The sequence below is a fragment of the Plecotus auritus genome (genome assembly GCF_963455305.1).
Source record: "Plecotus auritus genome assembly, chromosome: 13".
Lineage (NCBI taxonomy): Eukaryota > Metazoa > Chordata > Mammalia > Chiroptera > Vespertilionidae > Plecotus > Plecotus auritus.
The window spans coordinates 30,048,722-30,065,200 of record NC_137779.1 but is presented as its reverse complement, the minus strand read 5'-3'; the positions used below and the strand labels follow the sequence as shown (position 1 = coordinate 30,065,200).

The 16,479-nt window shown below is 61.3% G+C and overlaps 1 protein-coding gene across 4 annotated transcripts; it reads left to right on the top strand.

The window, feature by feature from the left end:
* Positions 1 to 1,663: 1,663 nt before the first annotated feature.
* LOC308238499 (glutathione S-transferase theta-2B-like) lies at positions 1,664 to 16,230 on the top strand. 4 transcript variants are annotated; one of them, XM_080650450.1, is made up of 11 exons: positions 2,520 to 2,714; positions 3,191 to 3,301; positions 4,060 to 7,045; positions 7,354 to 7,463; positions 7,581 to 8,150; positions 12,063 to 12,236; positions 12,546 to 12,921; positions 13,667 to 13,751; positions 14,405 to 14,555; positions 14,656 to 14,829; positions 15,626 to 16,230. In XM_080650450.1, exons 7-11 carry the CDS (start codon positions 12,810 to 12,812, stop codon positions 15,833 to 15,835), a joined length of 732 nt encoding a protein of 243 aa, XP_080506576.1. In that variant the 5' UTR covers positions 2,520 to 2,714; positions 3,191 to 3,301; positions 4,060 to 7,045; positions 7,354 to 7,463; positions 7,581 to 8,150; positions 12,063 to 12,236; positions 12,546 to 12,809; the 3' UTR covers positions 15,836 to 16,230. The 4 variants fall into 4 exon arrangements, with proteins under 4 accessions (XP_080506575.1, XP_080506576.1, XP_080506577.1 ...); XM_080650449.1 differs by lacking the exons at positions 2,520 to 2,714; positions 3,191 to 3,301 and adding an exon at positions 1,664 to 1,807; XM_080650451.1 differs by lacking the exons at positions 2,520 to 2,714; positions 3,191 to 3,301; positions 4,060 to 7,045 and having other exon boundaries at positions 7,263 to 7,463.
* Positions 16,231 to 16,479: the final 249 nt, after the last annotated feature.

Genomic DNA, 16,479 nt, shown 5'->3' with positions numbered 1-16,479 from the left:
GGAGACCACCGCTAGCATGCTGTACAGAGCTGCCGCCGGACCCCCGACCTCTAACAAATCGCCCCCTCTAGCCAATGGCCAGAGCTGCCCTCACTCGGCCGCCCTCTCCCCAGTGCCAGCCCCGAGTCTCCCGCACCTGATGCTCCTGCTTGGGCTAGGACAGTCAGAAGCTAGGAAACTCCCGGGCACGTGGAATGGGGAAACTGAGGCAAGAACATTCAACAAGGCCGAACGGCCTGGCACCTGCAGCCAGCTTGTGAGTCGCACGACCTTCTCTCCCCAACCAAGGGCACTTGAGAGCAAATGGTTTAGCCCTCCCCCCGGCCAGAGACTCCATGCTGAACCGCCCTGGCCTGGAAAACAGAACAAAGACCCCAGGGTGCCATGGGTGCCAGCGAAACCCAAGGACGGAGGGACTTGGGGAACAAAAAGACCATTAAGCCAGACAGACCTAAGAGAGAAGGAGAACAGAGCACAGGACAGCCCACTCGCCCTCGGCACCCGTTCGGCGGCCGGCGGGCCCGCGTTGAGCGTTGTCCCACACACCGAGAGCTTGCCAGTGCCACTCCCGTCAGGGCACGTGCCCGGCTGTGGCTCGGCCATGCCCCTTCCCGGGTCCCCACGAGGCGTGCCCCGGGGAGCGGTGGGCGGTGGCAGCTCGGCCCGGCTCACCCTCTGAGCCGGCCTCCAAGGCCCCTCTCTCTTTGTCTGACTTCCCAGGGAACTGAAGCGCCCGCCTGGCCCACTTCCCCAGGACGTTCGCCCCGCCTGCTGCTGTCCCTTCCCCCCGATTCCTGCCTCTGCTCCGCGTTCGCCAAGTCCAGAACCTTCACACGGCGGGCGGGCTCGGCGACCTCAGGCCTCAGTTTGCAAGGCCGCCGTGCAGGCCCTCAGGGGAGCATGTGGCCTCTTTTCATCCCCAGGACCCTCAGGGAATGTGCGCTTTTCTTGGCTTGAAATAGAAAAACCAGTCACTGACATCGCTGCACCCCAGAGCCAGCGAGGCCGAGCCGCGCCGGTGCCGGTGCCGGGAGCTGCCTGTGCCAGGGCGGCAGGCTGGCGGGGAGGACCCAGAAGGAACTGGAATCGTTTGGAAAACACGCCACGGTCTTCCTCTGAGGACAGAAGCCGTGGAAAGGAGAGGGACCAGCTCCGGGAGGAATGCCCTTAAGAAGCCACTAGGTGTCAGGAGACAGACGGGCCGAGACGGAGTGGCGGAGGCTGATGGGGACCCGGCTGCACAGACCAGCTCCCGGGACGGGACGGGAAGCTGCTGCGGAGAGGGGGGCAAGGCCACTGGCCAGGGCGCCAGGGGACCCACACTCTTGAGGGGTTGCCCCTCCGTGCCGCAGCCAGGGACTCCTAAGAACCAGGAGCCGTCCCCTGAGCCTGGCGGCTCTCAGAAGCTAGAGAACCTGGGAGAATGGGAGAATGCAAGATCAGCATCAACATGGAGCTCATTTGGGGGAGCACTTGGGGCAGCTCAGCTACTGGGGGTGAGGGTCCAGGGATCGCTTGGGCCCTGAGGCCACGTGCATTAGGCCTCCAGACCAGCTGAGTGCCAGAGGGGAGCAGGGCCGGGCCAGAGGGGAGCGGGGCTGGGCCAGAGGGGAGCGGGGCTGGGCCAGAGGGGAGCGGGGCCGGGCCAGAGGGCAGTGGCTGCAAGGGCCTCGGCCCTCCCCGCGGCGGCCCCGCTGGGGAGGAGCCACGGACGTCCCCACAGTGGGTACTCGTGAGGAACCCGGAATGGACCGCTTTTCTTTCTCTTGCCGTGAGAGACCCCCGGAGACAAAACCCAGAGGGCCAGGTCAGAGCAAGCAAGGGTTTGGGCTGGAAAGCAGGGAGCATCGGAGGAGGGAGGGCGCTGGAAGCAGGACGTGGCTGGCCCCGCGCCGTGAAGGGAAGGAGGAGACCAGCCAGGAGCCGCACAGCACAGCAGCAGGGGCTCGCCGCACATCACCGGGAGGGACACCCCCCCCCCCACAGCCCGGAGCCATGCTGTTGCAGTCACAAGTGCTGCTCCAGGCCGGCACCCGAAGGAGGGGAGGATGGGAGGTGGCCAGTGGGCGTCCTGAGAACCAGCGGGCCCAGCTGCTGTCCCTGGGCCTCTGTGGGGGAACCTGCTCCAGGCAGGTCGGCCCGCGCTGCGCCCTGGGCAGGGGCCCCACTTGGTCGCTGGGTCACTAGGCAGAGCTGAACGCTGGGCCCACAGAGGAAAATGGGAATGACGAAGCTCCGAACATACTGGAAGGAATCCTAGACGAGGCCCAACGCCTGAGCGGCCCCCAGGATGGGCCGGAGGAGCCCAGAGAGGAGGAGGAATGTGGAGGTGGCTCCCCGCCCCCCAAACCTGCTCACACAGGCCTGAGGCTGACCCTCCCTCGGGCCAGAGGCCAGGTGCCAGGCTGGCCTAGCTCTCTTCCCTGCCAGCTCTCCTGCCAGCTGCCAGGCATTCTCTGCAGGGTCTGGAGGCAGCAGGAAGAGGGGTGTTCGCGGGGCTGAGCCCTGGGGCCCCCCAGGTGGGCGGGGCTATGAGGCTGGCAGCATCGGCTCAGCCTGTTCACTGTGGGTCTTTGACAAGTGGAGCCCCTGACAGGTCCCAAGGCTGAGATGCGGGCTAGGACCCCACTCCAGAGCCCCCCAGCCCCCCAGGCCCGCTGGGTGGGGTGGGCGTGGCGCCCTGGAGAGGACGCCAACGCTGCAGAATTTGGCAGGTGACTGGGCTCTCTGGGAAGGCTTTGGATTTTAATATTTTGATCTTAAGATTTTTCTCTTTTTATTTCTTTGAACTTTAACCTAAAAGGGCAAGGGAATTTAATTTTTTTGAATTTCACCCTAAGAAATTCAGAGGGAGGGTCCCACGTGCCTCACCCTGCCCCAGCCTCCTCCTCCTCCTCCTTCTCCCCCTCCTCCTCCCCCCTCCTTCTCCTCCTCCCCTTCTTCTCCCTCCTCCTTCTCCTCCCCCTCCTCTCCTCCCCCCTTCTCCTCCTCCCCTTCTTCCCCCTCCTCCCCCTCCTCCTCCTTCTCCCCCTCCTCCTCCTCCTCCTCCCTCTCCTCCTCCTTCTCCCCCTCCTCCTTCTCCTCCCCTTCTTCCCCCCCCCTCCTCCTCCCCCTCCTCAAGGCTGCAGCTTTGGCTTCGCTCCCCTGACTCAGCCGGGTCCCCCGAGCACCACGGTTTCCCTTCCTAAAGTGAAGCCTGAGCTATCATGTCAGGTGGGCCAGCTTTTGCTTGTGAGAAGCGCACGCTGCACGTGTTGGAGAGACGATACGGGAGAGTGGAGGCCTTGGGAAGCAGGAGGAGGCAAGAAGGGCCCCAGTATCTTCGGGGCGGGGGGGAAAGGGGCGTGTGGTGGAACCAGCCCTGACCGGGGTCCCAGAGACCGAGCGAGCCCCTGGCTTTGCAGCGCCCGCTCCGGTGGACCCCCGCCCCTCACCCTGGCTGGCGCCACCCGGCTGACTGGCCTCCCACACGCACTGGCTTATCCGGCCCCGGGCCCGTGTCCTCAGCCCCGCGGGGCAGGGGAGTAAGCCGCTAGGGAAGGCCTTTGGCAAGTGCAATAGGGGAACTGAGGCAGCCTTCAGCCTTCAACTTGTAGCCGCCTAGTAAGCCCTCCTCCCTACCGCGGCCACCGAGGGTCCGTGGTTCGCACGTCTCCCCGTTGGTGCCGGCCACACCCGGGACAGGCAGCGAAGGGCAGAAAGCTCGTTGTGGCTCATCAGCGTGAAACCAATGGGTCCGATCCCCGTCCTCCATCCCCCTGAGACCTCCCTGGACGCCCCGCCTTTAAACCCCTCAAAACGAAGGTCCCAGCACCCGCTCTCCCTCCCAGGAGCACACCTCTCCTGGCCCCTCGGCGTCCCCCATCGGTGAGCGTCTCCCGAATCTAAGGGTCCCCACGAGGCTTGCAACCAGGGGAGCCGTGGGCAGCGGCAGCTCACCCCGGGCTCATCCCCCGGCCCTGGCCCCAAGGCCCCCTTTCTCTGACTTCCCAGTGACCAGGGCAGCCCCGCCTCGCTCTCCTGTGGCAGCTGCTTTTTTAACTGTTTGCTGCTTTTTAGAGAGAGAAACATTGATGTGAGAGCGCATCATCACCAACCTGCTCCTCCTGCACGCCCCCCACTGGGGAAGCCGGACATGCGCCCTGACCGGGAACTGAACCTGCGACCTCTCTGTGCACGGGACGCCGCCCAACCCACTGAGCCACCCTGGCCAGGGTTCCTGTTGCTGCTCACATGCTGAGCCCTTCCTTGTGTCACTGGCCCCAGCTGTGATCAGTGCTCCTTCACGTCGCCTGGACTCCTGTTGTGAAATCTTTTCTGCACAAAGTCAAGAACGCACACACTCCTGGCCGCCCCCGGCAGACCCGCCCACGGCCAGGTCCCCTTTCCAGTAACACCTGGGGGGCAGACCGGGCTGCTCCAGGCTGCTGGAGCCTGTGGGCCCCGAACAGCAACGCCTCAGTTTTCCAGGCTTCCCAAAGGGCCAGGCCCTCAGACACCCACCATCTGGGCCCGCTTGCCCCACTGTGAGGGGTGGGGGGAAGCTGCCTTGAGCGGGTGAGCGGGGCGGCTCCGCCTGAGGCAGGGTCAGCTTTGAGTAAAGGCCAGGGTGACCTCCCCAAACAGGCCAGGCCAGGCCCGGGGCTGAACCTACTTTCTCCTCGGCCAAGAGGATTGTGAGGGTGTCCTGGGTGTGTGCCCTTCCCCGGTTTCTCAAGCAACCTCCCCAGATGTGACCTCGTGTTATCCTCACAACCAGCCCTGGGAGGCAGCTGTTAGCCGCCTGCTTTCAAGGGGAAGCCGAGGCCAGAGGGCAAAGGAGGCGGCTTCCCCACCGTCACACGGCAAGTTAACACAGCCCCAGCCTCAGGGGTCCAGCCTCAGGGACCCAGCATCAGGGGCCCAGCCTCAGGGGTCCAGCCTCAGGAGCCCCAGCCTCAGGGGCCCCAGCCTCAGGGACCCAGCCTCAGGGACCCAGCTTCAGGGGTCCAGCTTCAGGGGTCCACCCTCAGGGTCCCCAGCCTCAGGAGCCCCAGCCTCAGGGGCCCAGCCTCAGGGGCTCACCCTCAGGGTCCCCAGCCTCAGTGGTCCCACCCTCAGGGGTCCAGCCTCAGGAGCCCCAGCCTCAGGAGCCCCAGCCTCAGGGGCCCAGCCTCAGGGGCCCAGCCTCAGGAGCCCCAGCCTCAGGAGCCCCAGCCTCAGGGGCCCAGCCTCAGGGACCCAGCCTCAGGGGCCCAGCCTCAGGAGCCCCAGCCTCAGGGGCCCAGCCTCAGGGACCCAGCCTCAGGGGCCCCAGCATCAGGGTCCCCACCCTCAGGGGCCCAGCCTCAGGGGCCCAGCCTCAGGGACCCAGCCTCAGGGACCCAGCCTCAGGGGCCCACCCTCAGGGGCCCAGCCTCAGGGGCGGCTGCAGGAAGAGAGCCACCCTCACCACTGCCCTCCTTCCAGACTGCGGCCTTTTTCCTTCCAAGTCTGCGTTTTTTCTCTCCCGTCTCCCCTCCGCTCACGACATGGACGAATTTCCAGCAGCCCTGCAGCGGGCCGGCAGGTACAGGGTGCAGGCACGGGTCTGAGACCTGTGCAGCCGGATCAGCTTTCCCGGCTCCCACCCCTGTCCCTTTCGGACGGACGCGCACCTGTGGCTCAGAGGCCGGCTTGCCCAGCTGTGTGCCAGGAGAGGGCAGGGCAGGGGGCTCAGCAGGGAGAACTCCGCCGGCCCAGGAGTGGAGTGTGGGGTGGGCTCAAACCTCAGGGACCTCCCCGCTCTGTAGGTGTGCGGGGCGGGGTGGAGGGAGGCAGGTGGGCTGGGGAGTGTGTGCGCCCACACACAATTAGCCAAGATTAAGAGGCAAGCGGCCCCCCCGTCTTGTTCAAAGGCTGTCTTCCCCGGAGCTCTCTCTCCTGGGGCAGCCTTGACACCTGTCCCGCTGCAGTTCACCAGAGGGGGGTGAACCCCAAGGCGAATGCCGAATGCCGTCAGCTGTCAGGGGCTTTTGAAGAACCTGCGTCAGGTATTAAGGTGGGTGAGGCCCCGCTGTCCCTCTCCACTGCCAGTCCCCTCTTGTCTCTCGTCTCCCGGGGGAGTAGCTGTGGGCATTTGGGATGTGGCTGAGGGGGAAGGTAACATTGGGGGACCGTGAATAGGGGAGCCGAGTGGGATATAGTCACGTGCTTTGAAATCGCTCCTGGGTCCACTGAGTTAGAGCTATGTGGGTGCTTACACGGCTCCTGGGGACACGCCCGCCGCCAAAAGGAAGCCGTACTAATCATGGTCATGTGGAAGGTAACCAGAGAGTCTTCAGTCCAGAGATAAGGGGAGAGGTAATTTTTAAAGGTGAGGTTGTGCCCAGCAGTAAAGTAAAACATTTAAAAAAAAAAAAAAAGAAAAATATGTCAGGATATTGTTTTTGAGTTTGTGATCATTTGGGTATTTTTTTTTGTGTGTGGGGGGGTAAAATTCCTAATTTCTGTTCTGACTCCAAACAATCTCTTTTTTAAAAAAGAAAGAGGAGTGCTTATTTTGTGTGTTGACAATGACCCGGTCTTCCGTTCAGCCTCCTCTCCCAACCAACTCTTCACTCAAGACTCAGTGCCCACCCCCCCCACCCCCCCACCCCCCGCCGCCTTCTTATGGGTCAGACTGCTTTTTTTTTAGAGAGAGCGGAGGGGGCGAGGGGGAGATAGAGAAACATCCATGTGAAAGACACACATCGATTGGTTGACTTCTGCACACGTCCTAACCTGAGCCGGGGATTTAACCTTCAACCGAGGTATGTGCCCTGGACCTGGAACCGAACCGGCAACCTTTTGGCGCGCCGGCCGGCGCTCCAACCACTGAGCTACTCCGGCCAGGGCCTGGGTCGGACCCTCGTCGTCCTACTCTTCTCCACGCCCTGCTCTCTGGAGCTGGACACCCCCCTCCCTGCCTGTCAACTGTGTGACGTGACCCAGCCGCGTCCTGACCCCAAGCTCGCCGAGTCCTGCGCTCACACACAGACCACAGGGAAGGGCACGGAGGCCGAGGCCAGTGCTGAGGCTGGAACAGGTGAGGGTGCTGACGGCCACAGCGTAACAGAGGGGTGCAATCAAGGCACCTGGTGAGGCCCAGCGCCCTGCAGGCCTTTGTCCCAAGGCCATTCCAGTGGTGACGAAATAACCACCGTCCCTCACAGACGCCCAGCTGGGGCTCCTTCCCCGCTGCAGCCGCCTCCCTCGGGAGCCAGAAATGCCTTCAAATGTTTTTTATTTGTTTCAATCACAGTCGACATACATTAGTATATTCGCTCCAGGTGTACAGCCCGGTGCTTATTTTGTTTGATCCTCACCCGAGGATATTTTCCCATTGGTTTTTAGGGAGAGTGGAAGAGAGAGGGAGAGGCAGAGAGAAACATCGATGGGAGAGAGACAGGCCTTCTGCTAGTGCTCCGACCAGGGCCCCAGGCCGGGAGGAGACCGCAACCGAGGTACATGCCCTTGATCAGAATCGAACCCAGGACCCTTAGGTCCGCAGGCCGACGCTCTGTCCACGGAGCCGCGCCAGCGAGGGCGTGCCTTGGTTTTGATATGGTTTTCCTTCACAGGTTCTCTTAGGTCTACGTCAGCAGGAAAGCTGCAATGACCTGTCGGAGATCACTCAGCTGGTGGGGGAGAGGTCCAGGTTTCAAACGCAGGGCTCGGACTCAGAGGAGGCCCCAGGAGAAGTGACGGCCGACCGTCTGCTTGCCAATTACGTCGCCCCGGCCCTCTTGGCAGATGGGGCAGCAAGCATGCGGCGGCGGCAGGCTGCGGCCTGCACAGATCGGCTCCGGCTCCTTTGCCCCAGTGATGCCCCAGGCCATGTGGATGGGGCTTTCCGATAAGGGCCCCATACCCTTTATTTATTTTTATTTTTTATTTTTTGAAAGGAAACGGGGGAGAGAGAGAGAAACATCAATGATGAGAGAGAATCATGGATCGGCTGCCTCCTGCACACCCCGCACTGGGGATCGAGCCACCAACCCGAGCATGCGTCCTAACGGGAAATCGAACCGTGACCTCTTGGTTCCTAGGTCGAAGCTCAGCCACTGAGCCCTGACAGCCGGGCCTCACACCCTTTTAGAGCACCTGTGCCTCCCTGGGTCCCTGGAACAGCCTCAGAAGGGGGCAGAGCGGTGAGTATTTTACAGACGACCAAACAGCCTCGGGAAACGTGGGGAGCTCCCACCCCCCCATCGGCGATGTTCCCGAAAGGCACGTGGCCATTCGCCTTACGTCATAGGGAGACCACCAAGAGCGTGGGCCGAGACCCCGAGGCGCCCTGGGGCAAAGGGTGAACGAAGCAGGAACACGATGGGTGCGTGGTGGTGGTCAAGCCCTATGAGGTGGGTCCCCTGTGAAGTCTCCTCGTTAACTGACTAGGATTGCTGAGAGGGGCCTCCCCCACACCCCCAGCCTCACACTTGGTCCACACCACACCCAGGCACCCCGACATGGCACATCTCTTAAAGCCGGTGTCTACTTCTCAGCAGGCTGGGCCCCCCACCGAGGGGTCCCCTCCCTCACCTCCCACTGGCATCCCCTCCTTGCATTGCCCCCTCCATCTGACCCTCTCCCCTCCTTCACCCGGAGGTAAGGACCCCAGAGGCGGAGGTAAGTCTCAGAGTGGGTAAGAGGGAGCCGTAGGCCCCAGCAAGAGCGTGGTCAGACCGCCAGCCCTCGTGGGAGTCACCTCTCAGGCCCCTTCCTGCTCCAGGCTGGGCTGTGGGTTCAGCTCAAAAGGACATTTGCTCCTCCTCCTTCTAGGTCCCCCTCCCCCTCGCTTCCCCCCTGACCGCGTTCCCTACCCCATCTTGTACATGAAAAACATCAAGCTTCCCAAATGCCGAGGGGAGCGCACGATCTGCTCGGGGACCGGGTTCGGAGGGCTGGGAGAGGCTGCCACCGGCTCAGCTTGTGGGGAGGCCTCCCCGCTGTCTCCCTCTCCCACCTCCGTTCTCCTTCCCCTTCGCTTTTTGACTTCATCCCTCTTCTCCTGCCTTCCTGGCCTCCCGCCCCTTCTTTCCCTCGGGTTCTCTGCACAGCTCCTGCCCCTCGACACGCCCAGTGGGCACAGCCGGCGTCTCCGACCTTTGCCTTCTGCCCAGGGTCGGAAACAATGTGAGACACCCCCCCGCCCCCCGCCGCCCAGCACCCTCAGGGGTCCAGGGTGCAGTGACCGCTGTGGTCCCCGGGGCGAGTTTAACGGAGCTTAACGGACCAGCGCGTGCCCAGGCGCCCGTTGCTGGAGCTGTCTGTTGCCAGGGCAACCTGTCAACTAACCTCCACCTCCCTCCAGCCAGCTCCGCTCACGTGACCCGGGCCTGGCCGGTGATCCTGTCCACCCCCAGCATGCTCCGCGCGGGGCGGGGCTAGGGGGCGGGGCGGGGCGAAGTGTGACCAGGGGGCGGGGCGAAGTGGGGCCAGGGGCGGGGCGGGGCGGGGCGAGGTGGGGCCAGGGGCGGGGCGAGGTGGGGCCAGGGGGCGGGGCGGGGAGGAGCGGGGCGGGGACTGACGTGGTCAGCGACCCCAGCAGCCTGGGGACTTGGTCCTGGCGGTGCCTGCTCTGAGGGCAAAGTGAGGGCGAAGAAAATGCTGAGCCAGGGGCCTGCCAGGAGGCAGGCATCCCAGAGGAGGGTTATCTGGCTTAATTTTTGTTGTTTGCAAAGACCTTTTTGTGAGCACGGAGGTTTTAACTCGTTACTGTACAAAATAACGTAAGCCCGGCCCGTGTGGCCAGGTGGGTGAGTGTAGGGAGCCGCTATAGGGCCAAGCCTCGGACTGACCTGAGGCAGAGCCACATACAAGTCCCAGCTTGGAGGGCAGAGTCCTCTTAGCACAGTTAAGCCTGACCTTCCAGCCCTCCCCTGTTCCTAGGTAGCTAAGGGGCTGTGGGAGGCTCAGCAAGTGCTGCCAAAACCAGGCTGGAGTGAGGAAATAGATTTGAAACTCGCAGGAACATCGTGAGCATGCTGACCCCTCCCCTTGCTTTGCTTTGTGTGATCTGACTATAGAATAAAGCTTGGGCTTATAGGCTGTCACTGTGTCCTCATCCAGGCACAGTGATCCACCCTGGCCCCAACTGTATTCTCTTGTCTGTCTTTTTTAATCCTTCACCGCCCTCCTCAGGTTCACCCCTGGCCGTGCTGGACACGGTTCAGGTGAGCATCATCGGCCAGCGGCCGGTGAACCAGGGGGTCATGATTGGATTCCTCCCGGTCAGGGCACATGCCCAGGTTGCAGGTGGTAGGCTCGATCCCCAGTAGGGGGCATGCAGGAGGCAGCTCTCATATAGATGTTTCTCACTCTCCTTCCTCCCCCCCCCCCTCTCTCTTTCTCTCTCAAACATCTTTTTTTTTAAAGGTGAATTTATTTATTACTTATTTATTTTTTCAATATATTTTATTGATTTTTTACAGAGAGGAAGGAAGAGTGATAGTCAGAAACATTGATGAGAGAGAAACATCGATCAGCTGCCTCCTGCACACCTCCCACTGGGGATGTGCCTGCAACCAAGGTACATGCCCTTGACCGGAATCGAACCTGGGACCTTTCAGTCTGCAGGCTGACGCTCTATCTACTGAGCCAAACCAGTTTTGGCAAACATCTTTTAAAAAAACGAAAGTACAGATACTTGTGAATGATCACTTGGTCAGGCTGAAATGAAACTCCAGGCACTTTGGCTCAGCCTCCAGCGGGGGCGCCACCCTCCAGAACCTACTGATTACACTTGTGAAGCGGTTTATGATGGAAGGAGTTTAGGACACGCCACCCCCATGGTTGACTGTTTTGGGTTAAAGACAGTAGAAAACAGCAAATGTGCCCTGGCCGGTTTGGCTCAGCGGATAGAGGTCCCGGGTTCGATTCTGGTCAAGGGCACATGCGAGTGTCCCCCCCCCACGTCCCGCGTGGTTCAGGGTTCAGGTTCAGGGTTCGGGCTCTGGAGGAGGCCGCACACAAATGAAAGAGACTAGACGAGAAAATATTAATTTGGAAATATTGGGGGCCAGGCGGGAGCCCAGCTCAAGAGGAAGGACTCCGCTTGCTTTGCTCTGGCCTTGCCATCCCTTTTATTCAGGTTTTGGGACACACCCATAGCCCTTAGGCAGGCAATTCCAATGATAGCCCATCAGTAAGGATTTACATGAGACTGAAAGGTGGAAGTTGCTTCAGCTCCCTTTGTCTCAACGAGACAGTGGGTGCTTGGCTCTGACCCTAGCCACAGCCTTCCAGGTTGACCAGCCTTCCGGACTCCTTGTCCACCTCTCTCTGCTAGTGAAGGCAACGGGCGGCTTCCAACAGGCACATGCCCAGGTTGCAGGCAGGATGGCTGGTGCAGGAGGCAGCTGGTCAATGCTTCTCTTTCACCATTGATGTTTCTCTCTCTCCCTCTCTTTTCCTCTCTCAAGTCAATAAAAAAATATATTACAAAAATAAAAAGAAGCCCTAACCGGTTTGGCTCAGCGGATAGAGCGTTGGCCTGCGGACCGGAAGGGTCCCAGGTTCGATTCCAGTCAAGGGCATGTACCTTGGTTGCGGGCACATCCCCAGTAGGGAGTGTGCAGGAGGCCGCTGATCGATGTTTCTAACTCTCTATGCCTCTTCCTTCCTCTCTGTAAAAAAAATCAATAAAGCCGAAACCGGTTTGGCTCAGTGGATGGAGCGTCGGCCTGTGGACTGAAAGGTCCCAGGTTCGATTCCGGTCAAGGGCATGTACCTTGGTTGCAGGCATGTCCCCAGTAGGAGGTGTGCAGGAGGCAGCTGATCGATGTTTCTCTCTCATCGATGTTTCTAACTCTCTATCCCTCTCCCTTCCTCTCTGTAAAAAATCAATAAAATATATTTTTTTAAAAATCAATAAAATATATATATTTAAAAAAAATAAAAAGAAGAAGCTCAGTGCTAACTGGATTGAGCCAAAAGAGGGGTTTCCCGGAAACCTCCTCCTCTTCTTGTATGGGGGAGAGGTGTAGCTGACTCCCAGGGGGAACCGGGATCGAAACCTGGTTCTCTCCACTCTTCTTTGAATCAGCTTCTTTCTCTCTCAGGACAGCCGGCCCGGTGAACTCGGAGATCCGCGGTGGCCCCCTTCCCTGCGCCCACAGTTACCTCCCCAAAGGACCCGTCTCTCCTGGATGCCAAGTTCAGAAATCCCAGAAAAGCATCCTGATTTGCCCGCTTGAGTCAAGGGCCAGAGGGATGGTGACTCTGAAAGACTCAGGGTGGGCGCCCAGCCCTGCCCAGCCCTGCCCGCACCGTCACCGCGCCCCTGGGAAGACGGCAGGAGGGAGGGAGGGAGGGGGTCAATGGAGGGAGGGGTCAATGGGGAAAGTGAGAAGAAAGGTCACAGCGCAGACGATCCGGAAGCTGGCAGCTCGCCTTCGCCGAGGATCCCCTGCGCCCTCTCCTCCCGCGCCCCCCTCTCCCTCCCTCCCTCCCCACGGTGCGCGCCCCCTCGGGCCGTGCGCGCGGATCTGGTGAGAGATGCGGGCGCACGAGCTGCGGCCTCACCCGACCCGCGGCATTCGCAGCTGGATGTGGCCTGGGACCCGGAGCCGGGGCGAAGTCTGAGCAAAGCAATCTCAGAGCAAAAAGAAAAAAAGTGTTTGCAGAACTTAATCAGACAGGAGGGGGGCGGGGCAGGATGGACTTGGACATTCCTCCGGGTGGGGCGCGCCCCCAGAAGGGCGGGGCTCAGGCCTCTATATCCTCTGAGCGGCCTGGCTCCTGCCACCATTGCCGTCCGTCCCGGGCTGCCGACCCTGCGGCCTGCGCCCCCCGCCGCCCCCGCCGCCATGGGCCTGGAGCTCTACCTGGACCTGCTGTCGCAGCCCTGCCGCGCCGTCTACATCTTCGCCAAGAAGAACGGCATCCCCTTCGAGCTGCGCACCGTGGAGCTGCTCAAAGGTGGGCCCGGGCTGCTTCCGGGGTGTCCGCGGCCCGTGCACCCACTGGCTCCTCGCCCTGCAGCTCCCTGAGGCCCCACAGCCCACAGAGCTCCCTCACCCCCGTGTTGTCTCCCCCGTGCTGTGTGGCCTCGGGCAGGTCACAGGCCTTCTCTGAAAGCGGGGTGGGGGGGGGTAAATATTCCTCTCGGATGGGGAGAAAGCTGATTTTCAGAGGCACCGCCCTAAACAGCATGCCTTTAAGTTCCCAAAGCCCTGAAGACCTGGGGGGACTGTCCCACTGTGGGGGGAAGTAAGGGGTGGGAAGAGCCGAGGCACCCCTCCCCTTGCTCACCCCAGTCCTGTCTAAGTAACTTCTCCTCACCGGCCCGCAGCACCTGGCTGCACCCAGCACAGCCCCCCGCCCCCACCTCTCCGGAAGGTGGCAGGGAGGGGGCTCTGGTTGGAGGAGGGGGAGCAGGAGTGCTTGTTGTGCTCAGGCCTTTTCTATTTTAAGAAATACATATTTTTATTGATTTTATGGACAGAGGGAGAGAGAGAGAGAGACAGACAGACATCAATGATGAGAGGGCATCATGGACCGCTGCCTCCTGCACGCCCCCTTCTGGGGATGGAGCCCGCCACCCGGGCATGTGCCCTGACCCGGGAGAACTGATGAGCGCTTGGTTCATAGGTCGATGCTCAGCCACGGAGCCCCGCCGGCCGGGCCGGGCGGTGCAGGCCTTTTCTGACCTCCTTCTCCGCAGGGCAGCACGTTAAGGGGTTCTTACCAGCTAACAGCCCGCATGTGGTGCCCGTCCTCAAGGACGGCGACTTCGTCTTGCACCAAAGGTACTCTCCTTCCCACCCACCTCTGAGGCCCCCGCCCGCTGGCCCCTGGCTCTCTGGCTGCAGGCCCTCCAGACCCCACAGGGCACCGCACCGAGGGCCACGTTGAAGGGTGCGATGAGAGCAGGTGGCTGGGCGTGAGCCAGGGTGACCAGGGACTCCTGGGGTGACACAGCGCATCCCTGCACCTCTCTCTCTCTCTCTTTAAAAAGTATATTTATATCGATTTCAGAGAAGGGAAAAGGAGAGAGAGATAGAAACATCAGGGATGAGAGAGAATAATTGATTGGCTGCCTCCTGCATGCCCCCTACCGGGGATTGAGCCGGCAACCTGGGAATCGAACCTGGGACCCTTCAGTCCACAGACTGATGCTCTACCCACTGAGCCAAACCGGCTAGGGCTGAGAAGAGGTTCTTGAAGTCCAGAACAGAAGGGCTGGCCAAGAGTTAGTGCCCAAGACTGAGAAGAAAGGACACTCAGGAGGGGACAGTCAGGGGAGGGAGGAGGCCAGCGCCCAGGGAGCGGGGGTGGGAGGGGAGGCCGGCCGTCAAATGCAGACAAGCCCCAGGGCCCACGGGGGTGGGGGCGGCCGGGGGGGGGTTAAGGCCACGAGCCGGGGGGTCTTCACAGCCCCCGCCCCTGCGCCTGTCCCCAGCGTGGCCATCCTGATTTACCTGAGCTGTAAGTACCAGACGGCGGACCACTGGTACCCAGCCGACCTGCAGGCCCGCGCCCGCATCCACGAGTACCTGGGCTGGCACGCGGACTTTATCCGGGGCACCTTTGGGGTGTGCCTGTGGACCCAGGTGAGGAGCGCCGTCCGGGTGGAGGGGGGGAGCGGCTGCCTGTCAGGGGCCTGGGAGGAGGCGGGGGCCACAGACTGAACCCACACGTTGCCTGTGTCAGGTGCTGGCACCGCTCCTTGGGGTCCAAGTGTCCGAGGAGAAGGTGAAGCGCAACAGGGCCGCGGTGGACCGGGCTCTGCAGCACCTGGAGGACCAGGTGCTGGGGGACAAGGCTTTCCTCACCAGCCAGCAGGTGACGCTGGCGGACCTCATGGCCCTGGAGGAGCTGATGCAGGTACGCGCTTGGCTGGCGAGCGGGGTTCGCGGGCAGCGTCCTCTTACCGCAGCGCTGAGGCCTAGAGACCGCCAGGGCTCTGCCCCGCAGCACAGGGCGCTTCTTCTGGCTGAACTGGTGCTGGAGCCCTGCCCTCTGCTTCCCTCCTGGGCGAGGTTTCGACCTGATGCTTTTTTATTTATTTATTTATATTATTTTTTAATATATATTTTTTATTGCCGAAACCGGTTTGGCTCAATGGATAGAGCGTCAGCCTGCAGACTGAAAGGTCAAGGGCATGTACCTTGGTTGCAGGCATGTCCCCAGTAGGGGGTGTGCAGGAGGCAGCTGATCGATGTTTCTCTCTCATCGATGTTTCTAACTCTCTATCCCTCTCCTTTCCTCTCTGTAAAAAATCAATAAAATATATTAAAAAAAATATATATATATATATATTTTATTGATGTCAGAGAGGAAGGGAGAGGGGCAGAGAGAGAGAGAGAGAGAGAGAGAGAGAGAAACATCAATGGTGAGAAAGAGTCATCGGATCGGCTGCATCCTCCACGCCCCACACTGTGCAATGAGCCTGCAACCCGGGCATGTGCCCTTGACTGGGAATCGAACCCCGACCTCCTGGTGCATGGGTCGACGCGCAGCCGCTGAGTCTGGGCCGTCCTGGTGCTGTCAGGCCTGCGGTGACCACGCTGCCCTGGGCCGCACTCACATGGAGGCGGGAAAAGGAACCCGACGTCTGTGCCAGGGCTCCTGGCATTGGGGCCTCCGTATCCCACCCACGTTCCCGTCCTTGTCCCCACAGGTGGTGGCTCTTGGCTATGACGTGTCTGAGGGCCGGCCGCGACTGGCTGCGTGGCGTGGGCGGCTGGAGGCTGTCCTGGGGGCCGATCTGTGGCAGGAGGCCCACGGCCCCATCCTGAACATCCTGGAATGGGCGGCCAACAAGCAGCTCCCGCAGCCTCCCCCTGAAGCTCACCACCGGATGCTGCTGCGCATTTCCATGATCCCCTGAGGGCGGGGGCGCCGGCCGGCGAAGACAGCGGCATTCCTTCTGTGTCTGACTGGTCCCTTCCCCCTTTCCATCACGTCTCCACTCTGGTCTCTGATTCCCGGAGGAGCTCTGCCCAGGCAGGCCCCGACTGTCCTCGGCCGCCTCGCGGGTGTCGCAGACATAAGCACTAGACAAAAACCCACCGTGTGGCCCTGGCCCGTGTGACTCAGTGGATAGAGCGTCGGCCTGTGGACGGAAGGGTCCCGGGTTCGATTCCGGGCAAGGGCACGTGCCCGGGTTGCGGCTCGATCCCCGGTTGGGAGCGTGCAGGAGGCAGCCGATCAGTGATTCTCTCATCATGGATGTTTCTATCGCTCCCTCTCCTTTCCTCTCTGAAATCAATAAAAATATATTTTAAAAAAGGAAGTCCCCTCTGTTGCGTGTGGACCAGGACCAAGGGCCCAGGGTGGAGGCAGGGCAGCGGGCCTGGAAGCTGTGACGTTGGCCAGGCCATCAGAGGCGTGGGGCGGGGGTGGGGTGGGGGTGGGGGTGGTTTAAGAGATGCAGGATGTGGAATGACAGCATGACCGCACCTGGCGATATAGGGGTGGGTTGGGATGAGGAAGAGGGAAGACTCCTAGGGCTCGAGCCCCAGGGAGTTGGGG